Consider the following 24,484-nt stretch of genomic DNA (forward strand, 5'->3'; position numbering starts at 1 on the left):
ACGCTAAAATTTGGAAAGAAAACTAATAAAAATATGAAAACGTGAATAGGTAACCAGTTACCCTGATGGGAATATTTAAATCTAGAAAAAAAAATTATATGAAGAAGATGGGAGAGAAGAAAAAAGGGGCAGATCTGATTTTTTTTCTATCTTCAAATCTGTAGTAACTAGTTACCTTCCCGTTCTTTGTATGTATATTTCTGGGAGTAACTCCTTCCCTTTACGTTTTGATGTGTGTGTATATTTCTGGGTTCTTTATAGTAACTGGTTACCTATGTTACTAAAATCATAGTTACTTCTTCTTCATTTTTTAATAAAGTGTTCTTCATCTTTTTCCTTCATATTTGATGTTTCTTTTCATATTTAATATAGTAACCTGTCACCCTTCTTATGGCAGAAAGTTACTACTCTTAGGACAACTGGTTACCCCTCCTAATACATGTTATTTAACTAGCTCTAAGATTTTTTTTACATAACTGTCAAAGATCAATCAAGTAACTGATTACCTTACCCAAGATTTAAAAAAAGAAACGTACAATCTAAAAAAAATATTTATAATAAATAAAAATAAATTTAAACATAATTAATATTACAAAATAACCAAAGAAAAATTTAATATAAAATTAGTAATATCAAAATAATATCAAAAAACAAGCAAAAAAAATAATAATCAAATTATAAACATATCTTTCAAAATTAATAAAACTTGATTAAGAGTAAGACTGTGACATAAACTAACTTTTATACAAAAATATGGAAAAATAAACCCATAAAATTGAAAATTCTTAAAAAAAAAGCATAGATTAATTTTTTTTTTTTTTTAAAAAGCCATATTTTTTACACTCTAATTAAAATGTAATTTCCTCTATTACATAATTAGGCCCCATTCTAAGTTGGTCATGTAGCAACTAATTTATGGGCCAGTACAATATAGGCCCAGTCAAGCCCAGGACACAGATGACATAACAGTCATTTACATCACCACGTGCGAGAGAGACAAAAAAAAGACTGAACCTGTCGAGTCACGCAGAGCTGGGCCCTCTTCTATTTTCCATTCAATAATTAAATCAATAACAAAAGAATAAATAAAAAACAGAAAACCGAGGCAAAAATTATGAAATTCTGCAAAGTATTTATTTTAAAGTTTCGCGGTTATGCCCTCAATTTATCGTTCTTCTTCTTCTTCTCCTTCTTCATCATCATCCTCATCCTCGTCATCTTCTTCTCCCTGCGATCCCATCATCACCATCACCACTACCTTGCCTCGCTCTCGATCGCCCAACGGCTCGGAATGTGCAAACGATTGGATTGGTGAGCCACTCGTTCTCTGCTCGGCTGCAATTTCCTTGGAAATATTTTTCATAGTTTCGAGTTTTCGAATTGTTTAATTGCAAGGTTTTCTTCGATTTCTAGGGTTTTTACTGTGGTTTTTGGCTGCCGAGAGAATTTGGAACTGGAGAAGAATGTGGATTTTTGAGGATCTTGTCCTTCTTCATTTTTTTTTTTTGGCAAAACTTAAACTCTGAGTAGGCAGTTGTGTTTCGGTTCAAATTACTGGTTTTTGGTATTTGATTTTGGAGTTATATGTTTAGCTATGGCTAATTTTATAACTGGAATGGTAGAATTCGGGAGTGGATTTTTTTGTTTTCTTTCCTTTTTCCGAGCGGCCAAACATTTATGCTAAGGTAAGGTCTCTGTTTGGTGGTAATGCTGAGCTTCGATGGGTTAGAGAAAATTACGTCTTTTTTTTGGTTTATTTTAAGTTGATCAATGGAGAAGAAAAGAAAAAGATGATCGTGTTTACTAGTGATTTGACTTAATTGAAGAGTTTTCTCTGTCTTCATTTATGTTAACTAAAAAAATCGATCTTTTATTTGTTGTGTTTCAGAAAGCTAAGGAAGTTCTCCATGGCCCCTTCAAGAAAATCCAGAAACGGAAATAAGCAGCTTTCCAACGTTAATGAAGTTTCTCCTAACAAACACGGAGAAACTGTAAACAGAAGTAGGCAGAAAGTAAGAGCTCACTCACTTTCGTCACAGGATAATTGTGTCCTCTAGCTCAGAAAATTTATGCTTATTTTGTAAGCTTGATCATTTATGTATAATATGTGTACCTTTTCTGGTGGGAGGTTTGAGCTTTTAGTGTTAAAGCTTGTTTACCTTTTTTATTTTTTTATTACTGTATATTTTATTGTGTTTCTTGTTTTCTTTTCGTAAGTTTTAATTCTAGGAAATAGGAATTAGGAACTTTAGGTTGCTCAATTTAGCTATATTATAGGTTTACCACAAATGTAAATGTTTCCTTTTTTCACCAAATAATTTCGGAGAAAGTTACTTTGATGGTCTGTAAAATTTGGTACCAAAACTTGTTAAAGTATTTTACTTGTTGCCTCTGATAATTGTTTATTGATAAAGTCCTGAAAAGTAGGACATACTATCGATCTTTCCCGCGTTTTGATTTCCTCTGATCCATTGTGCAGGGTGCTTGTGATTATTTTAGCTTATAAAGTTACTCTTGTAACTTTCATTTTGTTTATTTAGCTTGATTCAGGATGCTCAGTTTTATTGGTGTATTGCATCCAGTGAACTCTGATTTTATTTTGTTTAAAATTTGATTCTCTTGTCTGTAACAAATGTCTACATATTACCATTCTAGAAATAGAAAGCTTGCATTTTTTTTTGCTGTACTGTCTGTGGTCCATGTTGGAGCATGTTTTCTCCTTATGTCACACACAATTGCTTTGCCTAAAGTAAATATTCTTTTATTTGTCTTCCTACCATTACATTTACAAGTGTTACATTTGTAGTAAGTGTGTTTGTAGTTTGATCTTTGGTGTTTGTCTCAATTCAAAAATATGCAGAAGCGGAAGTTGTCTGACATGTTAGGGCCTCAATGGAGTAAGCGAGAACTTGAACGTTTCTATGAAGCTTATCGTAAGTATGGGAAAGATTGGAGGAAGGTTAGTTCGGATTTGTTTTTAATTTTATAAGATACATGATCATGGAGCTCACAGTAAACATTTGGTTCAGAGAAAGTTTTAGGTTAACCACACGGCTTATTCATTTAACAGTTCTATTCTTATGTCATTACAACAGCGTTATTGTCACTCTTGATCATTGCGTTTTTTTTTAACTAATATTTTTGTTAGGTGGCTTCTGCAATTCGTAACCGTTCAGCAGAGATGGTTGAGGCCCTCTATTCTATGAACAGGGTATGTGTAGTTAGCTCATATCCTCCTTGTGCTTGTCACTTCTTAACTTTACTAGTTAACTGCATATTCTATTTATTTTTGCTCAGATAAAAGCTATTATCTGAGTTTATTTTGCTCCCTTTATTTTCCTATTATCATCCAGGTGTGAATATCACTATCTAGGAAATCACTTTTTTCTTTGTTCAATTTGGTTAGGGTTAGCGTACACGTATTGTTCAACAACTTGGACCAAATTTAAATTGTAAATGAATGGATCCCAATGGATACAAAATAATAATAGCCTGAAAAAAATGAAGCATTGCATTCTTCATCTCTATGAAAACCTTGGACATGTTTTATAGAATGTTTTCTAAAATTTTAAAGTGCAGTTCAGATTGCTGTAGTAAGTTTTACTGAAGTCTCTACTCATGACACATTTGCATTTTTATTACTAAATTGTTATAGTACTATTTTTTTTTTTTTGGGCAAGGTAGGAATACTCCAAAATTGTTATGTTTTCCAGCTCATCTGACATTGCCTCTATTTTTAACATGTTCTTTTTTTTGTTTTTTGTTTTTTGCTGTATTTCCAGGCATACTTATCTCTTCCTGATGGAACTGCCTCTGTTGCTGGACTGGTAGCAATGATGACTGATCATTACTGTGTACTAGTGAGTTAGGGTTGCCTTTTTTAATAATTTCAGTGCTCGTGCTTACTTGGAGTAAGTTTGACTAACCATTGTGGGGATGGCCAGGGAGTAAGTGACAGTGATGAAGAGAGCAATGGGGCTGGAGGAGAATTTCATGAGCCTCAAAAGGGCACACGAGGAAAATCTCATAATATCACATATAAAGGATCGGACAGGACTTTGCCAGATCTTTCACATTTCCACTCGGCTACATCACATAATGGATGCCTGCCACTGTTAAAAAGGAGGCGCTCTGGTGGGGAAAAAAAATGTTTTCTCTTTCTTTTCTGTGTGAATGTGCTTTTCTTCAGATATACATGTCTTTTTTCCTGTTTAGCAATTGTATGTTTTCCACGCTACGTGGAATATACATTATTGCAATGCTTTTGGTGCTTCCTTTTAAGCCTTTTAAGTCATAAAATATATACCTGCATGCAAGGCTCTTAGTAACTCCCAATCAAATATGCAAAAACTGTGAGCCAGAAAGTGAATTCTTTATCTTTTTTTTTTTCCCTTGTTTAAAGAATGTATTCTTAATTTCCTTTGTAGAAAAACAAAATTTAATCTTTTTGTTCATTTTCAAATTTGGTATTTTGACCATTTGATTATTTTAAGTCATGTAAATTTTCTTTATAGGTATTATACCTCATGCTGTTCGAAAAAGGACTCCTCGTTTTGATGTATCAGACGCTGATAAAGATAGCAGGGATGCTAATAGTGATGCTGTTCATAAGCTAGCAATGGTTATGACAGAGGCTTCACAAAGAAGTGGTTCTCCCCATGTTTCTTGGAGGCCTAACAGGAAAATAGAAGCTGGTACACCATCACCACATCAGGATGGTGGTAGGATGGTAATATTCAATTTATTGTACAGTGTTTTAAATTTATCACAAACCTAGGTAATAATTAATTATTCGTAATTTGTTTGGCATTTAGTTTGCTAGACCAGAAATGAGTGGTGGAAAGCTTCGGCATGCTAAAGTTGATGACAGTGCTAGTGGGTTTAGCATAGGGAACACAGAAACTAATAATAAGGATTATGAGAAACCAAGAAATCATTTGATGGGTAGAAAAGGTGCTGGTACCGAGAACGGTCAAGAGAAAGGAAAGAACTATTATGTAAAAAAGCTAGAAGATGAAGACAATGTAAATGATCAGTTGGATGACATAGAAGAAGATTGTATTGGAACAGAGAAACAAAAATTTAATGCTAAGGGAAGAATTCAAACTGAGGTTGTGAATGTGAAAAGTCCAAGGTCCATTTCAAAGGATCCAAGGAAGAGAAGTAGAAATTCTCTTTATGAAGGAGGTAAGTCTGGGTCCAAGCTACTCCTTCCTTTCTGCCCCCTCCCCTTTTTTACGTAGTATCTTGTGAGCTTTCATTTAGTAAGCTGGTGTTGTTTTGAATTTTTATCGACTTCCATTGTTACTAAAACAAATTTCTCTGATCAGTTTTTTTTCCAATGGTTTCAAGCATTTGTAGACCCCCTTTTTTTTATTATTTATTTAAATTTAGTTTGACTTTCTTTTTGCAGATGAGGATTCTCCTTTTGATGCCCTGGTAACTCTGGCAAATACATCTTTGATGATGCGAGAAGAAACTGCTGATACAGGTAAAATGTTTATGTTTTGCAAATTTGCTTTCAGATGTTTATCATGGACAATGGCAATTTTTGGCGTTCTGTAATATTTTATCCTTCTTTAAAGGATGCTAATTTTTTTTTTTTTTTAATAAATATGGTTACTTTTAACCATGATTGTGATCATTTGACTTACATTCTTTTATGTTTTACTTATTAAATTCTTAAAAGAGTCGTCTGCAATGGGAAATACAAGTTTTTGATAGTGTTAACAGATCTAACTTAAAGAAAATCATGCAGTTTGTGATGTTGAAGATACTACTTTCAGAGCATCTAAACTGGGAAAGTCCAAGGGGGGTGGCCCTGAGTTTAATGCTGGTATACAGAAAAGTAAACAGAAGTCTTCCCCGTCAAAAGTAAGGACAATAACTTCAAAGTTTTTTTTTAATTTTATTTCTGGACCTTTCATTTTGTTTATGGCGAAGATTGGACTTATGAAGTTTCTTATTAGTTACAGATACATGAAAATAGACCACAAGTTGATTTCCATCAGAGTGACAATCAGAAGATTGAGGTGTGTTCTAATGATGAAAAGTAAAATAATGTTATATTTTTTAGGATTATTATTATATGATCTCTCCAAGGCTTCACAAAAAATTGATTAGATCACACTTTTCCTTGTCTTATCTACAATTTCTTGGCACTAAGAAGCAATTGAAATTTGTGTTTCCTTCTTTGTTGCTGTTGTTGTTGTGATTACAAGAGAAATGAGTTGAGATCATAGTCCTTATATGGTTCTCCATAGTCATATCCTCAAGTTATGCTATTTGACTTTCATATATGGCTTTTCTATAAAAAAAATTTGGGTTCATTGTAGTTTAGCTCCTGCCATAGTTAAACTTACAATTTCTCTTTCCTATAGTATATGCCTATTGTTACTTGTAATACTGGGTAGTTATGAACTTGGAACTTGATTTCAGATTAACGACAAGGAAAAGAGGCTTGTTTGTAAAGGCAAACGCTCCTCTCATACTTCAACAAGTCTACAACGAAAATTGGTGAAGCCTTTGGTTCTTACATATTCAGAAAGCAGTTTTAAAGGGAAAGTGAACAATTCTGTTTTATTAACAAGAGAAGTTCATCCTCCAAACCAGTTGAACATACCTACAAAAGCCCGGAGTAGACGGAAGATGAACAAACAGAAACCATTTATTACAAAAGATGTAAAAAAAACTGAGAAAGATTTAGATGACCGACCTAATTTACACATTTCTTTATTTGGTAATGGAAGTCTAAATCTCAAGGTAAGATCTCTATAAATTGTTTACTTGTCTGTCTAATATAGTTGATTGAATCTTTGAATTTTGCTATATATTTACATTTAGTTCTATGTTTACAGGAAAAACTATCTACTTGCCTGCATCAGTATCAGGCACGAAGATGGTGTGCTTTTGAGTGGTTTTATAGTGCAATTGATTACCCATGGTTTGCCAAAAGTGAGTTTGTTGAGTACCTGAATCACGTTGGATTAGGTCATGTTACAAGATTGACTCGTGTTGAATGGGGTGTGATAAGAAGGTTTTTTCTCTTGTGTTCCTTTCAGTTGTTTGTTTCGTGGTCAATATACATGTGCTTCTGGCTGATGATTAACTGACTAAGGAATGGTCCATTTGCATACCTTGTTTATGCAGTTCGCTTGGCAGACCACGAAGATTTTCAGAGCAATTTTTGAAGGAGGAAAAGGAGAAGCTTAATCTGTACCGGGAGTCTGTTAGAGCACATTATGCTGAGTTACGTGCTGGCACCAGTGAAGGACTTTCTACTGATTTAGCTCGGCCTCTATCAGTTCAACAACGTGTTATTTCTATTCATCCGAGGACTAGGGAGATTCACGATGGAACTGTGCTAACAGTTGATGACAGTAGGTACCACGTACAGTTTGACAGACCTGATTTAGGAGTTGAATATGTCATGGTAATTCTTTTTTTTTTCAGCATCAATTTCACATATTGATTTTAAAGAATAATGATGCGATTGAGACTGCATGGTTCATGTTTGTTTTCACCACAGGACATTGATTGCATGCCGTTAAATCCAATGGAGAATCTGCCGGCATCTTTTACAAGGCACAACGATTGTTTTGAGACTTTTAATGTGTGCAAAATCAATAAACAGCCAAAAGAAGGAAAGACTGATGAGTACGTGAAGGTTGTCTCAATTGGGAATGTAGATAACAATGGAAATTTTTATACTTCCCCATCAACTCATGACATTTGCGAAGGATTAAGGCAGAAAGAGGTTAGTGGTTCCTAGAACTTGAGAATCAGTATTAAAAACATGTGATGGTTTGCTTAGCAAGAAAGGGGAAAATTTGTCTTGTTTTTTTCCCCCTTTGTTTGACTTGTGGGGGTGTCTCTTGAAATAGAACTTGGGAAATTTAATTATTTTTGTTCAAATGACAATACTTTTTTGGCTTATGCTCAATAGTTTTCAATATTGGTGCCTTATTGAGTTCTTGTTTGGTTTCTCTATATAAACGACTGACACCTCTTTCATGACCAAAAAATTATGTATTTTTTAGAAGCAGACTATTCTTTTCAAGTATAATTGTCTTAGTGAAACTGGAAGTTATACTGCTTAAATTTGATTGTCAAGAACCAAAACCCATATACATATATATATATATATATTTTTTATACGTTTCATGTTTCTTGGAATTATAGTCTTCCTCCTCAGTCATCGTAGATGCTTTTCCAGCATTCATTAATGGGCCTTGTTTTTTCCCTCTTCATTTGACTTTACTCTTGTTGACAATCTAGTAGAGTTGTCTCTTTTTCTTAACACTGCTGTAGCTTAATTTAAAGTTTAATAGTATAATTCCGTAAATTGTGAATATTATGTAGTTGTCTAAGAAGTCGTTCTTTGAACAGGGTTATGCATCACGTTCTGATTTACAAGCTAAAGTTGCATCCTACAAAACCACTACCCCACAAAACAAAACAAATTTTCAGCCTTCGCCACTTGCGCAGATGCGGGCAAAAGAAGCTGACGTACAAGCTATTTCTGAGTTAACTCGTGCACTTGACAAAAAGGTAGGTATTCTTGACACCAATCACTTCTCACCTTTAGTTGCTTATGTTGTAATTCTCTGCGTTTAGACTTCAGGTGTTAAAGAAGTTTTCCCAAGTCTTATGTCCTTGAAAGTAACAATTGGGCTGATGGATTACATTAAAACGTGTATAGGAAGCTGTAGTGTTTGAGTTGAGGCGCATGAATGACGATGTCTTGGAAAAAGAAAAGAATGGAGACAGCTCTCTTAAGAATTCTGAAACTTTTAAGAAGCATTATGCTGCTGTACTCTTGCAATTTGATGAAGTCAATAAACAGGCAAGAATTTCTATCGATTTTTTTTCGATTTCAACCCTTTTTCTCTATAATGAGACTATTCCTTTTTTTTTTGAGACATTACTCAAGCTGTTTCCTGTCATATGCAGGTTTCTTCTGCTCTACTTGCCTTGAGAAAACGCAATACATATCAAGGAATCTCTCCTCTGGCTGGTTTAAATGACCCTGAATGTCGCTCAAGCTCTGCAGATTTTTGTTTATACAATATCCAAGACTGTGGATCTCAGGTAGCTGAAATTGTTGACACTTCAGAAATGAAGGCCAGAAAAATGGTTGGTACAGCGATGCAGGTATTGAGAGTTTAACGAATGCATAGCCTTTTCATTTTACTAAGTATTTGCTATTCACGTGGTGCAATGTTATGTTAAGGATCATGCAGTTCATCGTTCTTGATGAAATCATTTGTTTAATATAGTTGCTTTTACAAATGGTTGGGTCTTTTAACCATACAATAAAGCTTCATGCCATCAATAAAAGTAATGGTGAAGCTTGTTGGAGCTGGGTATATCATTGTCATATAAGTTCATGTTCTATATGGTATACTAGGGTAGAATCGGGCTAAAGAAAGATAGTCGCAACTGGTTAAAAGTGGATTTTTTTTTTTTCTGATTTAGTTTATGATGAATAAACTCTCCAGATAGATTTCTACCTAACCACATGCCTGACAGTACAAGTGGATCAATTAAGTTATTTGTTCTGATAATTGCTAGCTACTTAATTTTCCCATTTAAGTTTATTATTACCGTTTCAGGCAATGTCGTCTTTGGAGAAGACGGGAATAAACTTGATGAGTTTTGGGGAGGCTGCAGTCTTTGTAAAAAATCGACTTTCAGAAGAGGATTTAGACATGCCAGCCATGAGATCTTCTTCTACCTACAGAGATAAAGTGAAGGCTTATCCCGAACAGTCTCCAGGTGCATCAACACCATCGGCAACTTGTCATGCTCCTGATCTTGAGTTGAATGGACTATTCAACCAAAATGAACCAAAAGTTCCTTCAGAACTCATTGCATCCTGTTTAGCTACCTTACTCATGATTAAGGTAAATACAGTTATGTTGCTTAAACTTCCATGGATTCCCTGATCTTTCTCAGTATAATGATATAGCATTTTTTATGAATAAGAAAAACGTTTTATATGTCATCAATTTGTCCCAAGTCCAAGTTCCAACTCTAGTTTGTTGTGAAATCTTCTCTAATGATTTGTATTCTGTTTCAATATCATCTGACGGAAGTAATATGGTTTATTCAAATCTGATTTTGGTGGACCCCCTGTAAACAAAATGCAGAGATGCACAGAACGGCCATTTCCACCGGCGGAAATTGCTCGGGTGCTAGACTCTGCTGTCACAACTTTGCAGCCACGTTGTTCACAGAACCGTTCAGCTTATGAGGAAATACAGAGATTAATGGGTATTATTAGAACTAAGATATTGGCACTTGTACCTACATAAGTCCATGCTAAATCCCCCTATTATTTGTCTATCTGCACTTGTAACAACATAATACATAACTAATAGGTTTACTACAGCATTTTTTCCCCTTTTCTTTCTATTGTTTTCTAATAATAATGTACAGTATATAGTGTCAGTATATATAAGAATAAGTTGAGATAATCATTATCGGTTACATGACACTCGCCTCCACAGTTTTATAACTCTTTTGACGTTATTTTTATTGCATTATATTATAGATATTTATATATGAGTAATGATATGTGCACGAAAATGATGTATTAAAACATTATATAAACTGGTACTGTTTTATAACTCATGTCAGTTGGTATAATAATCTCGTCTGAAATTGTCATGTCAATTAAATAATATTTTGATGCATAATTTTAGGGTACAAATAATATTAAGAAACCTAAAGAGCATAAGATTCTATCAACTTTACTGTGCACTATAGAATCTTAAACATAATTAAGGTTTGGGGAGTTTTAAATGACTGTTTTTTGCAAATACGGTAAAAGCTCTATTAATTAATAAGGCAGGAATTATGAAAATTTATTATTTAATTGAAGTATTATTTTACAGATAAATTAATTAATAATTGTTAAAATTTTAATTTATTAAGATAATAATTATGAAAATATATTGAATATAGTACATGTTAAAAAAAATTTGATGAATGCATATAAATTGCTAAACCAAAGAGTACTCTATCAAATTCATAAATATATATGTAATGTATCCAACATATTAATTCAAGAATTAATAATTTATCTATATTCGTAATAATAAAAAACTAAAATTGTTTTCTTTTCATAAAAGTGAAATTATTAATTTATTTATTAATTAAGACATTTTTAGAAAATTATTATCTTATAAATTTAGTAAATTATTAATTTATCATATTGTAGTCAAGACTAGACTAGACAAAAGTATAATTTAACTGAAACTGAAGTTATTAATTATTCAAGGCTTTGCATGTTCAAGTTGAAGAACCTATAATTATAGCTCAAAATTATATTGATAGCTTATATTGGCGACTAGTTGGTTGCTGTTCACAACTTAGAATAAGCAAGTAATTCATAACAACGTATTTCATTCACAGACAATACAAAGCTAAACAAAAAGTTCAGAAACAATGCTAAAACTATTATATTACTTTTTAAGGCAGAAGTTTAAATCAAATTGTCAAATGACATTGTTGTGCTTGTGAGGGCGGTTTCCTTACATGATAGCTCTCAATTCTCAATTGAAAGGCTATTAGTTGAAATCGCAAATCCCAATCCCTATCAAAATTTAAACTTCTTCTTGGGCTTTTTGATCAACGTACCCGCTTGATCCTGCCACACGATGGATTTGGGTGGTAAAGATCCAAAAGAAAAACAAAAGTAGATTAAAAAGAAAAAGAAAAAACATACAATTAGATTACTGACCTTCTCGTTTTTGTTTTTTCTCTTCTTTTTCTTGTTCTTTTTCTTTTGTTTCTTTGGTTCAGAACTTTCTTCTTTCTCTTCTTCCAAACTTTCCTACATATTTGGTAAACATTCATTTGTCACACAAAAACTTTTAACTACGCAGTTACCAAAAATGAAAGTAAAAAGCACCTCAGTGTCACCAAATGAATCTACATGTTTAATAATTCTTCCTGAGCTTGAGGCACCTGATTTCAAAGATAAGAAAAAAAATATTAACCTTAGTAATGTAGGTCCTTATTTGACACATCAAGGAAGTAAATAGAGGATTTATAAAGAAATTTCATAATAGGTTACATTTTCAATTCACTTAACCCATAAATATATATGTACAATGAATCATTTTGGGACCAAATTAATTGTATTCTAATTAAAAAAGTATAACTTTATAGAAATATTGGTATAACAAAATTTCTTAACACCTAACAGTATCAACTTTAACCACAATTAACAGTAAGAACTTGCTAACATTAAAAATAAATTTATATAAAGCGGTTGGGCACGTTGATTTAGAAAGTTGTTACCACATCTTTAAGTACAATTAATTTCATACACAATAAACAGTAGTAATGACTTATCAATGTTTAAAAAAACGTTTTTGAGGCGTAGCAAAATTGCCTCAAGGCTTACGGCTTAACTAAAGACACAGAGGCGTACGCCTCACAATGGTGAGGCGGTTGTTGGAAGTAACTGAGGCGGAAAACAAAGAGGCGCACGGCCCACGAGATCTCTTTCATATTAGGTTTATGTAAACCCTAAAAAGTCCAATTTGTGTTTTTTTATTTCTCTCCTTCACAGCAATGGGCTTTTACTTAAATAACTAAAGCAAGCCCAATAAAAACACATAACTGATTAAAAATAAAAAGCCCAATAGACCCTAAAACAAATAATTTTAGAAAACCTAATCACTACAAACTAAACTAAAAAACGAAGCTGTCTTGTTTCTTACATAGCTGAAGCTTTTTTTCCAAACATAAGAGGAGAATTAAGGTATATTAAGTTTAACTTATATTTTTTTTTCTATTATATATTTTTATTTCATAACTTTTGGTTATTTTTTTGTTATGTGTAGAAATGATTAGAAACTAAAAAAAAGTTGTGATAGAGGAGGGTGATGGTGATGTTGATGATGAGTGGATTTTACAATATACCCATACTTCAAGCAATGATGAATTGGAAGATGATTTCTTGTCAAATTTGCTCTAGGATAGTAGAATCTAAGATTTTAGTTCTAGATTTATCTTTATTTTAGAAATTTAGATAATTTGTGAGATATTTATGATTGAGTCTTATAACACATTTTATATTATGTTTGAGTTTTAGAAGACATGTTATGCTTTATAACTTTGAATCATTTTCTATATTTAAATATTTGAGGCTTACGCCTCAATGCACTTAAGGCGTAGACCTCATCTCACAAAGACAAAATGCCTCGAGGCTTAAATACGAAATTTTAAACCTTGTGACTAATATATAATTATTATACACAATAAATACTAGTAATGACTTATATATAATTATTATGATATAGATATATACTTTATTAATAAGGAAATTAAAAAATTTATGTTATTTATAAGAATAGAGAGCAGTGACATTAGCCTATTGATTTGTATTCTGCGCCACATTTATTTGCTTTAGCAATATTGTGGATACAAAAAAATTCCCCGCCAAAAAATAATAAAATTACACAGTATTCAAACATAGAACCCAATAAGAAGCATTAAGAATTATATTTTACAATTAAAATTTGGTAAGAAAAACATATTTTATATAATACTTGAATAAACGCAATATGATAAATACAATATTTATATTTATTAAATTAAAAATACATAAATATTATAATTATAAATAATACAATATAAATAATTTATAATATATATAACAATATTATAATTATAAATAATATAATATAAATAATACAATATAAATAATTTATAATATATATAACAATATTATAATTATAAATAATATAATATAAATAACAATTTTAATTAATTTACACAATAATTATAAAGAACAAAATTAAAAACCGAGACCTGTGTAACACACAATTTCTTAAAACAGATTCGTCGCCTCTACGAGGTTACTTTGCCGAACCAAATATGCCCCAACTCTATCACACTAGAATAAATCTAAGAACTCTCAAGAGTAGTAAGGAAAAAACAATATTGAAAATATATATATCTTAATCTTCAATGGAAGACAAATATATATATATGTAAATATGTTTTGGTGTAAAAATAAACTAAGACCACTAAGGTCTATATATAGACTTTTCCTAAGGCACACTTTTATTCACAAAAGATGTGGGACAAAAACCAATTGGTTTTTTTCATTCAAAAATATCCAACAATCCCCCACATGAATGAAAAAACTGACTCAAGAAAAACCAACAAAAGAAATAGACCCAGGTGATAGAGTTCAACGGTAGAAACCTGCATAGGATAGGTAGATGTTACCATTTGAACCTTCCCTTGTGTAAGTATATTTACTTTACTGGCTGATCAATAGACGCGATGTCTTTGAACTGTTCTGCCGTTCGTGTAAACGATGATATACCACACACAGGAATCTTTCCTGACATATATTGGTTCTCAAGATTATGTTCGTTTTGGCCCTGAACATTTCCCTGGTTCTGCAAGAGATATTCTAAGAATTGAGCCCTTATTCAATCCCTATAGAAGCGGCCCATCTTCTCTCTCACATAGGTGATTTTCTTAATTAAGAGTAACCCGTATTACTCTGCTCGACATTTCGACACATAAGAAATCATTAAAAGCATAGCTTAACCTTTTCCTTACTGTTATCACTGTTTCATCATAGGAATGGACAATGAGGATAACCCCCACAGTGATCCAACATCTTTACAGTTTTAGTTGTCCCTTTGAACCTAGATCTTGGGATCTCCAGTCAACTAGGTGGGGTGTCTACTGTATTGACTTTATTCATTCATGGGCTTTAGACCCATTCCCCTCGATGATTTTTCAACCAACTCTCTATTTAACCCTTTGGTTAGTGGATCCGCAATATTATCCTTTGACTTCACATAGCCAATAGAGATAACTCCAATTGAGAGTAGTTATCTAATTGTATTGTGTCTACGACGTATATGTCTAGACTTACCATTATACATATTATTATGCACCCTACCAATTGCAGATTGACTATCGCAATGTATGCCAACAGCTGGCACTGGTTTAGGCCATTTTGGAATATCTTCTAAAAATTGACGAAACCATTCAGCTTCTTCGCCACACTTGTCTAAGGCAATAAACTCAGATTCCATCGTGGATCTAGCTATTACCGTTTGTTTAGAAGATTTCCATGATACAGTTGCACCACCGAGTGTAAACACATATCCACTCGTAGACTTTGAGTCTTTCATATCAGATATCCAATTAGCATTACAATACCCTTCAGGTACTGCTGGATATTTAGTATAGTGCAGCCCATAGCTACGAGTAAATCATAAGTACCTAAGTACTCTTGTTATTCCTTTCCAGTGGTCAGACCCTGGATTACTCGTGTATCTACTCAGTTTACTAACTGCGTAGACTATATCAGGTCTTGTACAACTCATTAAGTACATTAGACTTCCAATAATTCTAGAGTACTCTACCTGAGAGACACTCTCCCCTTTGTTCTTGAACAAATGTAGACTTGAATCTACAGGGGTTCTGGATACACCAGAATCTTCTTTGTTGAATTTCTCAAGAATTTTGTCCACATAATGTGACTGACTTAGAATGATCTTATCAGATGTCCTTGAGATTTGAATCCCCAAAATGACATCCGCAAGACCCATATCTTTCATGTCAAATTTCGAGTTCAACATACTCTTGATAGATTTGATCATCTTATCACTGCTTCCAACAATGAGCATGTCATCTACGTAAAGACACAAAATGACATAATCATTATCTGTTTCTTTAACATAAATACATTTATCGCATTCATTGATTTTGAAGCCATTTGCCAACATAGTTTGGTCAAATTTCTCATGCCATTGTTTTGGTGTTTGCTTTAAACCATATAAAGATTTCACCAATTTACATACTTTTCTTTCTTGACCTGGGGAGGAAAACCCATCGGGTTGTTCCATATAAATTTCTTCATTTAAATCCCCATTTAGAAAAACAGTTTTCACATCCATTTGATGTACTTCAAGATTGCGTAACGCAGCAATAGCAAGTACCATCCTAATGGAATTTATTCTCGTAACAGGAGAATAAGTGTCAAAGTAATCAAGGCATTCACGCTGCTTATAACCTTTAATTACAAGTTGTGCCTTATACTTATCAATTGAACCATCAGATTTCATTTTCCTTTTGAAAATCCATTTGGCCCCTAAAGGCTTACATCCTGGAGGAAGATCTACTAACTCCCAGGTGTGATTTTGAAGTATGGATTCAATCTCACTATTAATAGCATCTTTCCATAAAGAGCCTTCAGTGGAGTTCACAGCTTCATCAAAGCTTTGAGGTTCACCTTCTAGCAAATAGGTCAGAAAATCTGGACCAAAAGATTTTTCTATTCTAATTCTTTTGCTACGTCTAGGTTCATCCTCACATTCTTGACTTTGATCCTGACTATTTTCAGCAATAGTCTCATGTGTTCGTTTCAACGAACTTGAATCCTCTTTTGATCTAAGAGGAAATACGTGTTCAAAGAACGACGCATTTCTGGATTCCATTATCGTGTTTTTGTGAATGTCAGATATTTTAGACTCATACACCAAAAACCGATACGCACTACTATTATGTGCATAACCAATGAAAATGCAATCAATAGTTTTTTGACCTATTTTTACCATTTTTGGTAAAGGTACAGCCACTTTGGCAAGACACCCCCACACTCTTAAGTATTTGAAGGAAGGTTTCGTTCCTTTCCATAACTCGTAAGGAGTCTTATCTTCTTTCTTTTTTGGGTATCTTATTTAAAAGATAATTAGCTGATAAGATAGTTTCTCCCCACATGTTCTGAGGCAATCCAGAACTAATCAACATCGCATTCATCATCTCTTTCAATGTACGATTTTTCCGTTCAGCAACACCATTTTGCTGAGGTGAATAAGGTGCAGTTGTTTCATGGATGATTCCATTTTTTGCACAGAATTCACGAAATGGTGATTCATACTCACCACCTCGATCACTTCTCAACACCTTAATCTTTTTGTTAAGTTGATTCTCAACTTCAGTCTTATAGAGAACAAATTTCCCTATAGCCTCGTCTTTACTTTTCAGCAAATACACATAGCAATATTTCGTGCTATCATCGACAAAAGTAATAAAATACTTATTGCCTCCCCTTGTTTGAACAAATTTTAAATCACATACATCGCTATGGATTAAATTTAGGGGCTCATTATTCCTTTCAATCGTTTTGAAGGGAGACCTTGTTAGTTTTGCCTCAACACAGGTTTCACACTTATGATTTGAATCAATGTGGAATTTTGGTATGTGATTCAAGTTAATTAATCTCCGTAGAGTATCATAATTAACATGTCATAATCTACCATGCCAAACATTGGAAGACTCAAGCAAATAAGTAGAAGAGTTATTAACTTTATTGATAATTGATTTAACAACCATTACACTGAGTTTAAACAACCCATCAGTTACATAACCCCTTCCCACATACATTCCACTTTTGGACAAAACAACTTTGTCTGACTCAAATACAATTCGGAATCCGTGTTTGTTCAACAGTGAATCACACACTAGATTTTTCCGGATCTCTGGTACGTACAGTACGTTGTTCAGAGTCAGCTCCTTTCTAGAAGTCATTTTTAGGATCACACTTCCTTGACCCGCAATTTTAGATGTGGCAGAATTTCCCATGAAAATCTTCTCGCCATTATCTACATGTTCAAAAGATTTGAACAGACTCTTTTCTGAGCATACATGCCGAGTGGCACCAGTATCAATCCACCACTCCATTGGGTTGGAATTGACTAGGTTTATCTCAGACACCATAACTGAAAGATTTATTAGATCAAACTTAAAGAAATTTCTTTGGTTAGCCTGGAAGGGTTAAAAACCCAACCATTCGTGGTCTAACCTCTCGTAAAATATTTCTTTGAGTATTTATCCAGCCTCAAATATCTCTACTAGATAATTTCCAAAGAATACTAGAAGAAGGGTCTAGCCCCTGCCTCAGCAGTCTAGTTTCTTTGAAAATATTCAGTTCCCAGAATTTCTCTAGTGAAATTTAAGTTCAAACGAACTTTTCGCAATTACAATATCTTTCAATATATAGATATAGAAATATCACTAAGATATATTCAAATATTATATTTAAACAATAATTTGTTTTAAGATTATAAGAAAAACATATCTTATATAATACTTAATTAAACGCAATATGATAAATACAATATTTATATCTACTAAATTAAAGATACATAAATATTATAATTATAAATAATACAATATAAATAACTTATAATATATATAACAATATTATAATTATAAATAATATAATATAAATAACTTATAATATATATAACAATATAATATTATAATTATAAATAATACAATATAAATAACTTATAATATAAATAGCAATTATAATTAATTTACACAATAATTATAAAGAACAAAATTAAAAACCGAAGCCTGTGTAACACACAGTTTCGACGGAACGACAAGTAACTCAATTACTTCGCTGAACCAAATATGCCCGAACTCTATCACACTAGAACAAATCTAATAACTCTCAAGACTAGAAAGGAAAAAATAATATTGAAAATATATATATGGAAGACAAATATATATATATGTAAATATGTTTTGGTGTAAAAATAAACTAAGACTTCTAAGGTCTATATATATATAGACTTTTCCTTGAGGCACACTTTTATTCACAATGTGGGACAAAAACCAATTGGTTTTATTCATTAAAAAATATCCAACAAATTTTTCATGAAACAAATTAACACAATTTGCAGCGATGACTAATATTTCGGTTTTAACACAATAATTTCAGCAAAAGAAAGTTAAAATTTTGGTCAACAAATTCAAATAATTAGGACAAAAAAATGTGGAAACTTACTCGCAAGAATAGTCTCTTTGGCATTTTTGACGGCGCGCTCGAGAAGATCTGGATTAATGGATGCCAACCCATTGGGATCTTGAAGCTTTCTCTCCAGAAACTTTGCTAAGGCCGCTGCCTTATTCGTCGTCAATGGTCCCCCTGGGTGAGCCAACCTATTCGATTGTGTTCAATTTCGTTTGAGATTTAATAACTAGAGACTGAAATCAATTGTAAAAACCTAGAAAAGGGATATATATATTTATATACATATATGAACCTGGTTTGGGGACGAGAAGAAGAAGGTAACGATGGGAGAGGTGCGAATTTGCTACCTCTAAGAGCTTTCTTTTCTTCTTCACTCAACTCTTCGACTTCTCTCTCTTTCTTCTTCATTCTCATCTCTGAATAGGCGCTCCCAATTTTGAAATTAGGGTAAGTATATGGAAGACTAAACGACGTCGCTTTTGACGGTCTAAAGAACAGTAACACTCCTGCTCTGGAGAGCTGAGAACTTGAGAGCCTTGAAACTAATAAAATATTACCTTTTTATATAGGGAATTCATATTATTCATATTTTTTAAAAAAAAATTAAAAATAATAATTATAATTTCAAAAGTCTCTTTTTTCATAGAGAACAGGAGAATTTATTAAAATATATATAAGAGTAATTTAATAATTATAATTATCGGTATATTTTTCTATATCTATCTCTTACTTCATTGAATGTTGGAAATGCAAGGAATTTGGAAATGCAAGAAATTCGCTCATACTAGGGCTGATCATTAGGTGGGTTGGTCAGGTTACAAGACATTTTTACCCGTTCAATGTCATAATCGGGTTAGCAAAAGTGAACTCGTAACTTGCCCAATTAAGAAAAAAAATAAATTTAACCCGTCAAATAGTTTGGGCGGGTTGGTTGGGTCAACCCGCCCAAACAGAAGTGGTATTTTTTTTTCTTACATTTTTGTAGTTTTTTTTCTTTTAAATACTAGTACTAATAGTGTGAAGTTTATCTTTTTAAGCTTAAAACAATATTTTAAATTTATAGTAAAAAAATAAAACAAAACTTAATTCATTTATATATTTATTTAAAAAAAAATTCTTATGTATTAATTGGCAATATATTAATAATTGCATCAACATTAAAAGTATTAAACAAAGTAACAAACATATATCATTAAAATAAAAAAGAAAATTAATATAGTCCAAAGTTCAATTACAAACCAAAGTCCAATTACAAATATAAATTTAATTAAGTATATATATAAATTTAATATATTTATTTAAATGTATTAAAAATAATAAATTAATAATAAGTTCTTAATTGGGCGGGTCGGGTTATATTGGACGGGTTGATAATTATTTTTAACCCGCCCAATGTAACAATTGGGCGGTTTAAATTTTGGTCGGTTTATTCGGGTTGCATTTTTTGGCGGTTTTTTCGGGTTGGTTTGGGCGATTTTTTCGGGTTGGGCAGGTTGTAAAAATTTCTGCACAGCCCTACTACACACTCAAAATACACAATGCGGTCGCATATATATTCAATCATTAGAACTTATTAGAGTGTGATCTCACTAAATATGTGTAGTTAAAAGTGCATACCACATATTTTAAGTGTGTAAAATAAGTATGTCAATCAATATTCTATTTAATAAGAGCAAGGATTGAAGTTTGATTCTTTCACATCATTTTCAATAATCAATGGACTAACATTAAACTAAATTTACTTGTTACTTTTATTTGGGTACTTTGTCAAAATGATCTATTTTTTTAAGTTATTTTACAAAAAATTATCAAAACTAGGTTAGAGTGTAAAATAACTTCAAAAAATAGGTCTTTTTTTTAGAAAATTACACCACATTTCAATTTTAGAAAAATATTTACACATGTAAAACAAGAATATTATTTTATATATACAACAACTTTTATATTTTATTATAACACTTTTTTTAAAAAGATTTTTGAAAGGTGAAGGAAATATCCATTAATAGGTCAATCGAACATAGTCTATTACAAGAACATAACACTCATAGAGCAAAATCAACCAACATAGCCATACTAAGTCGTTTACAATAATCAATAGAAAGAAAACCCCAACAGAAACTTCAACTAAATGGCTAATTAGCCACAAGCAATCAAGCTTCCAACGAGTACAAAGTAAACTGGGTTTCTTTTCCAAATGGACATATGATAGATCAACCCCACAAATGACCACCAGTCAATAATCTTCCAATAAAATGCAGTGGATAACAACTATATTATTCAAACTAAGAATAAGGAAAATAAAACAACGACCAACTATTTTCATAAGTGACGACACTAGATGTTAGAATATCATGTAACATAGGACCAATAGAGATCGATGAATCACTGATTATCGCTCAAAAATATAATTTTATTAGTTTTTAAATTTAAAATTAATTAAGTTTTAATTAATATTTTCATGGATTTATTGTAATATATTTTACATTTGAAAATGCTAATTTTAATTTAATTTGTGTTCAATTTTCAGGAAATAAAATGTATTTTGACACAAAGAAAAATAAAGAAGAATGAAAGAATTATAATTGAAGAAATGATGAAAAAGTAGCATTTTTGAAGGTGAACTAGGCCCAGAACCAAGCCCAAACAGCCCAAGCCCAAGCCTTCAGCAAGTGCCTATGTTGCCATATGGTAGCCTGCCATTCGCCCAGCCAAGCCAAGCCGAGCGCAGCTGAGGCCACCTTTGCATGACACGTGTCCGCATTTTGCACTCCTTCTAAGCCAAGCAAGCCGAGCCGAGCTGAAGCTACCACGCACCTGCCATGCCTGACACGCACCTACCACGCCTGACGCGCGCCTGCCAGCTGCTGCCACCGCCTGACGCGCCAGCTTGCCAAGCCAACCCAGACACGCCACGCGTCCCACTCGCCTAGCAGTTGTTCCAACCTGTCGAGCCAATCAGCACACACCACGTCGCCCTCCTTGTCCCCCACTCCACGAGCAATGATTTTCCATAGCCAATCTGAGTGCAACACATGTCCCACCTATCCCATTTTGCATCAAATTTTGAAGCCACTTCTTAATGCACGAAAATACCAATTTTGGAGAAAAATTTCTCTATAAATAGGGAATCAAAACTAGTGTAACATCATCAGATTTTAGAGTGGAAAAGACACTTTGTTATTTTGTTTCTTTTCTTATTTCTAGTTTAATTTTGCTTGTTTTAGATGACAAAAACGAGTGAATTATTTTAGAAATACTGGTGAGGTTAGAGTGTAGTTGTTATACTTCTCATTCTCAATAGTTGTTATACCCAAAAAATAGAGAATGCATTCTAGAAGAGCTAAGGGGAGTGGTCCTAGGAGACCCCAAGGAGGATGTGGTCTTAGGAGACCCCAAGGAGGATGTGGTCCTAAGAGACCCCAAGGGTATGTAGGAGGCAAGCCTCCCAAGATTTCCTAAGTGTTGGCTCGAACGTGTCCAAGGTAAGTAGCTAAGGAGGAGGAGTCTCATGCAAGAGGAATGAGACTTAGATTTTGATAAGAAGAGCTATACAATGTTCGATCGGACATGTTTGGGGGATGCTAAAGGAGGTTGCCTCAATGTTGTCCAAGGTGAGGTTGCCTCAATGTTGTCAAAGGTGAGGTTGCCTCAATGTTGTCCAAGGTGGGGTGCCAAGGAGGTTGCCTCGAACCACCTTGGTCCGAGGAGAAGCAAGGAGACTGGTTCAAGGAGGAACATGGCATGCTAGAGGAGAGTGCCATGTTAGAGGAGAGAAGTGCATGTCCTACCACCATGCACGTTCAACCCACCAAAAATATGTCCTACCACCATGCATATCCTACCAGCACTTGCATGGGTAGTGGGTAGGAGGTGGACCAACTAGCTAGAGGAGACTAAGTCAGACACAACTCCAACAACATACGCGGGAATCTCTCATTCTTCCCACAAATGGGGGGTTTGTTACATTTCGAATTTTGAATGTTTAAATGTAATAAATGTAATAAATATAATAAAATATCCATATCATAAGGGGATATCAGTTGAGGATCCCAAGCCTATAAATAGAGAGTTTATGGGATGAGAGAGGGGCTTCCTTCTGCTTCTTCTTTCTAGAGAGATAAAATTGGGTCTGTCTATTCTAGAGAGAGAAAGTGCTGAAATTAGAGAGAATTCTTGTATTTTCACAATTTATACTGAAGAAACTCAGTTGGCATAGTCCATCTGATCTTGAGTATAGATTTATAAATCACAATTCTAAGTGGATTAGGCTATTACCGACAATCGGGGCTGAACCACTATAAAAATCTCTTGTGTTCTTTACTTTTCTTGTTTATACCGTTTGTTGTCGTTTTGATTTCTCTTGAAGGCTTGTCGTTATTGACGTGCTCACGTCGTTGGCTAAAAACGCAGTCAACAATAGTGATATTGATTCTTCTTATGTTTCATTTCCACATCTCATTAATTATTTTGTTTCTCATCTTTTAATTTCTTTTCTAAAATTATTTAGCATCTTTTACATAAGTTCAATCATACTTTTTTTATGTAACTTAGATTGTTAATTTATTTTAGTATATTTGTTATATTGTATGTCTTTGTTGACGCGGTTCTTCGGCAACAGATAATTAAGAGAAAAAGAGAAAGAGATTAGTACTAAAAGTAGAACCGTCGCAGATATGAAATCTTTTGGAAAGAACTAGGTGACTCAAGACACGTTTTTAAGTGGTTCGAAGGTTAAAATCCCTCTACTCCACTAGTCAATATTATTGATCTTCTCTGGGTATTTGGTTTACAAAGTATATAGTTCTTCAAAGACTATTTTTTCCAACCCCTATCAACTCCCAGGGTCTCCCTATTTATGGGAGAAGGCACCTGGAAGTTGGTAGGGAGGTCATCCCGTGACCTTACCATTTGTCATATCAAATCTGTGACATTCATGATTAATTCATAAACCTGACACACAAGTGTGGTCTAATCAGTATGGAAGGAGATAATGGGCCGCACGGCCCAACCCGTCCGTGGGTGTCTGAATACGCACTTTCCTGCTGCGTGTCCGAGAAGTCAGGGGGATATCGGACACGTGATGGCAGGAATATGCACGTTTATCTTGCGTGTTGACTTCCCATAGGGTCGGAGCTTCCTGAGAAGCTCGTGACCTGAGCAGTTCGTAACCCGAGCTGCTCCCGTCCGTGGCCTTCGGATGTCATTCTCAGCTCCTGGGCAACAAATGCGAGCTGGAAACAGGACCCCCTCGAGCTGACAAGGGTCCGTCCTGGAAATAGAGCCTCCGGCCTGCGGGAGCCTCGGACTAAACCTGATTAGTCCGAGGCTCGCCCTGCTAAACAGCCCGTGGGAAAACCAGGGCGTACAGTCTTTTATTGCATTCTGTTAGTAGTATTTTGTCGCTCTTGGATATATAATATGATATGCTATGAAATTAGGAGTTAGATTCAATTTAATCTAGATTATTTTATTTGTGCTTTTAACATATACATCTTCCAGTTGCAATTAATGGTGTAGAATTACAACTGTGTTTTGAATTAATATTAATATTAAAATAGGTTTTACAGCACTGCATCTCTACCTTTCCATGCTCTTTATCTGATCGCTTTCCCTAATCTATCATTTTACTTTCATGAAATCCATTTATTCAATTCTACTTTATTTTTATCTTTT

At 33.5% G+C, this 24,484-nt stretch overlaps 2 protein-coding genes across 4 annotated transcripts; one reads left to right on the forward strand and one right to left on the reverse strand.

The window, feature by feature from the left end:
• Window positions 1-1,115: 1,115 nt before the first annotated feature.
• Window positions 1,116-10,498, forward strand: LOC133819377 (protein ALWAYS EARLY 3-like). 3 transcript variants are annotated; one of them, XM_062252607.1, is made up of 21 exons: window positions 1,116-1,311; window positions 1,414-1,685; window positions 1,889-2,012; window positions 2,861-2,959; window positions 3,149-3,211; window positions 3,783-3,860; window positions 3,945-4,134; window positions 4,515-4,729; window positions 4,815-5,187; window positions 5,414-5,491; window positions 5,759-5,874; window positions 5,970-6,032; window positions 6,439-6,762; window positions 6,858-7,036; window positions 7,150-7,432; window positions 7,529-7,756; window positions 8,389-8,550; window positions 8,702-8,845; window positions 8,953-9,153; window positions 9,615-9,905; window positions 10,152-10,498. In XM_062252607.1, the coding sequence occupies exons 2-21, from the start codon at window positions 1,678-1,680 to the stop codon at window positions 10,314-10,316; spliced, it is 3,384 nt and encodes a 1,127-aa protein (XP_062108591.1). In that variant the 5' UTR covers window positions 1,116-1,311; window positions 1,414-1,677; the 3' UTR covers window positions 10,317-10,498. The 3 variants fall into 3 exon arrangements, with proteins under 3 accessions (XP_062108591.1, XP_062108592.1, XP_062108593.1); XM_062252608.1 differs by having other exon boundaries at window positions 5,976-6,032; XM_062252609.1 differs by lacking the exon at window positions 1,414-1,685 and having other exon boundaries at window positions 1,295-1,311.
• An 883-nt stretch (window positions 10,499-11,381) lies between these two features.
• On the reverse strand, window positions 11,382-19,334 carry LOC133819378 (putative OVARIAN TUMOR DOMAIN-containing deubiquitinating enzyme 8). The gene is made up of 5 exons (XM_062252610.1): window positions 19,104-19,334; window positions 18,845-18,999; window positions 11,918-11,973; window positions 11,747-11,839; window positions 11,382-11,653 (listed from the first exon to the last, which is right to left on the reverse strand). The coding sequence occupies exons 1-5, from the start codon at window positions 19,223-19,225 to the stop codon at window positions 11,603-11,605; spliced, it is 477 nt and encodes a 158-aa protein (XP_062108594.1). The 5' UTR covers window positions 19,226-19,334; the 3' UTR covers window positions 11,382-11,602.
• Window positions 19,335-24,484: the final 5,150 nt, after the last annotated feature.

This window comes from Humulus lupulus, chromosome 2, assembly GCF_963169125.1.
Source record: "Humulus lupulus chromosome 2, drHumLupu1.1, whole genome shotgun sequence".
NCBI classification, from domain to species: Eukaryota; Viridiplantae; Streptophyta; class Magnoliopsida; order Rosales; family Cannabaceae; genus Humulus; species Humulus lupulus.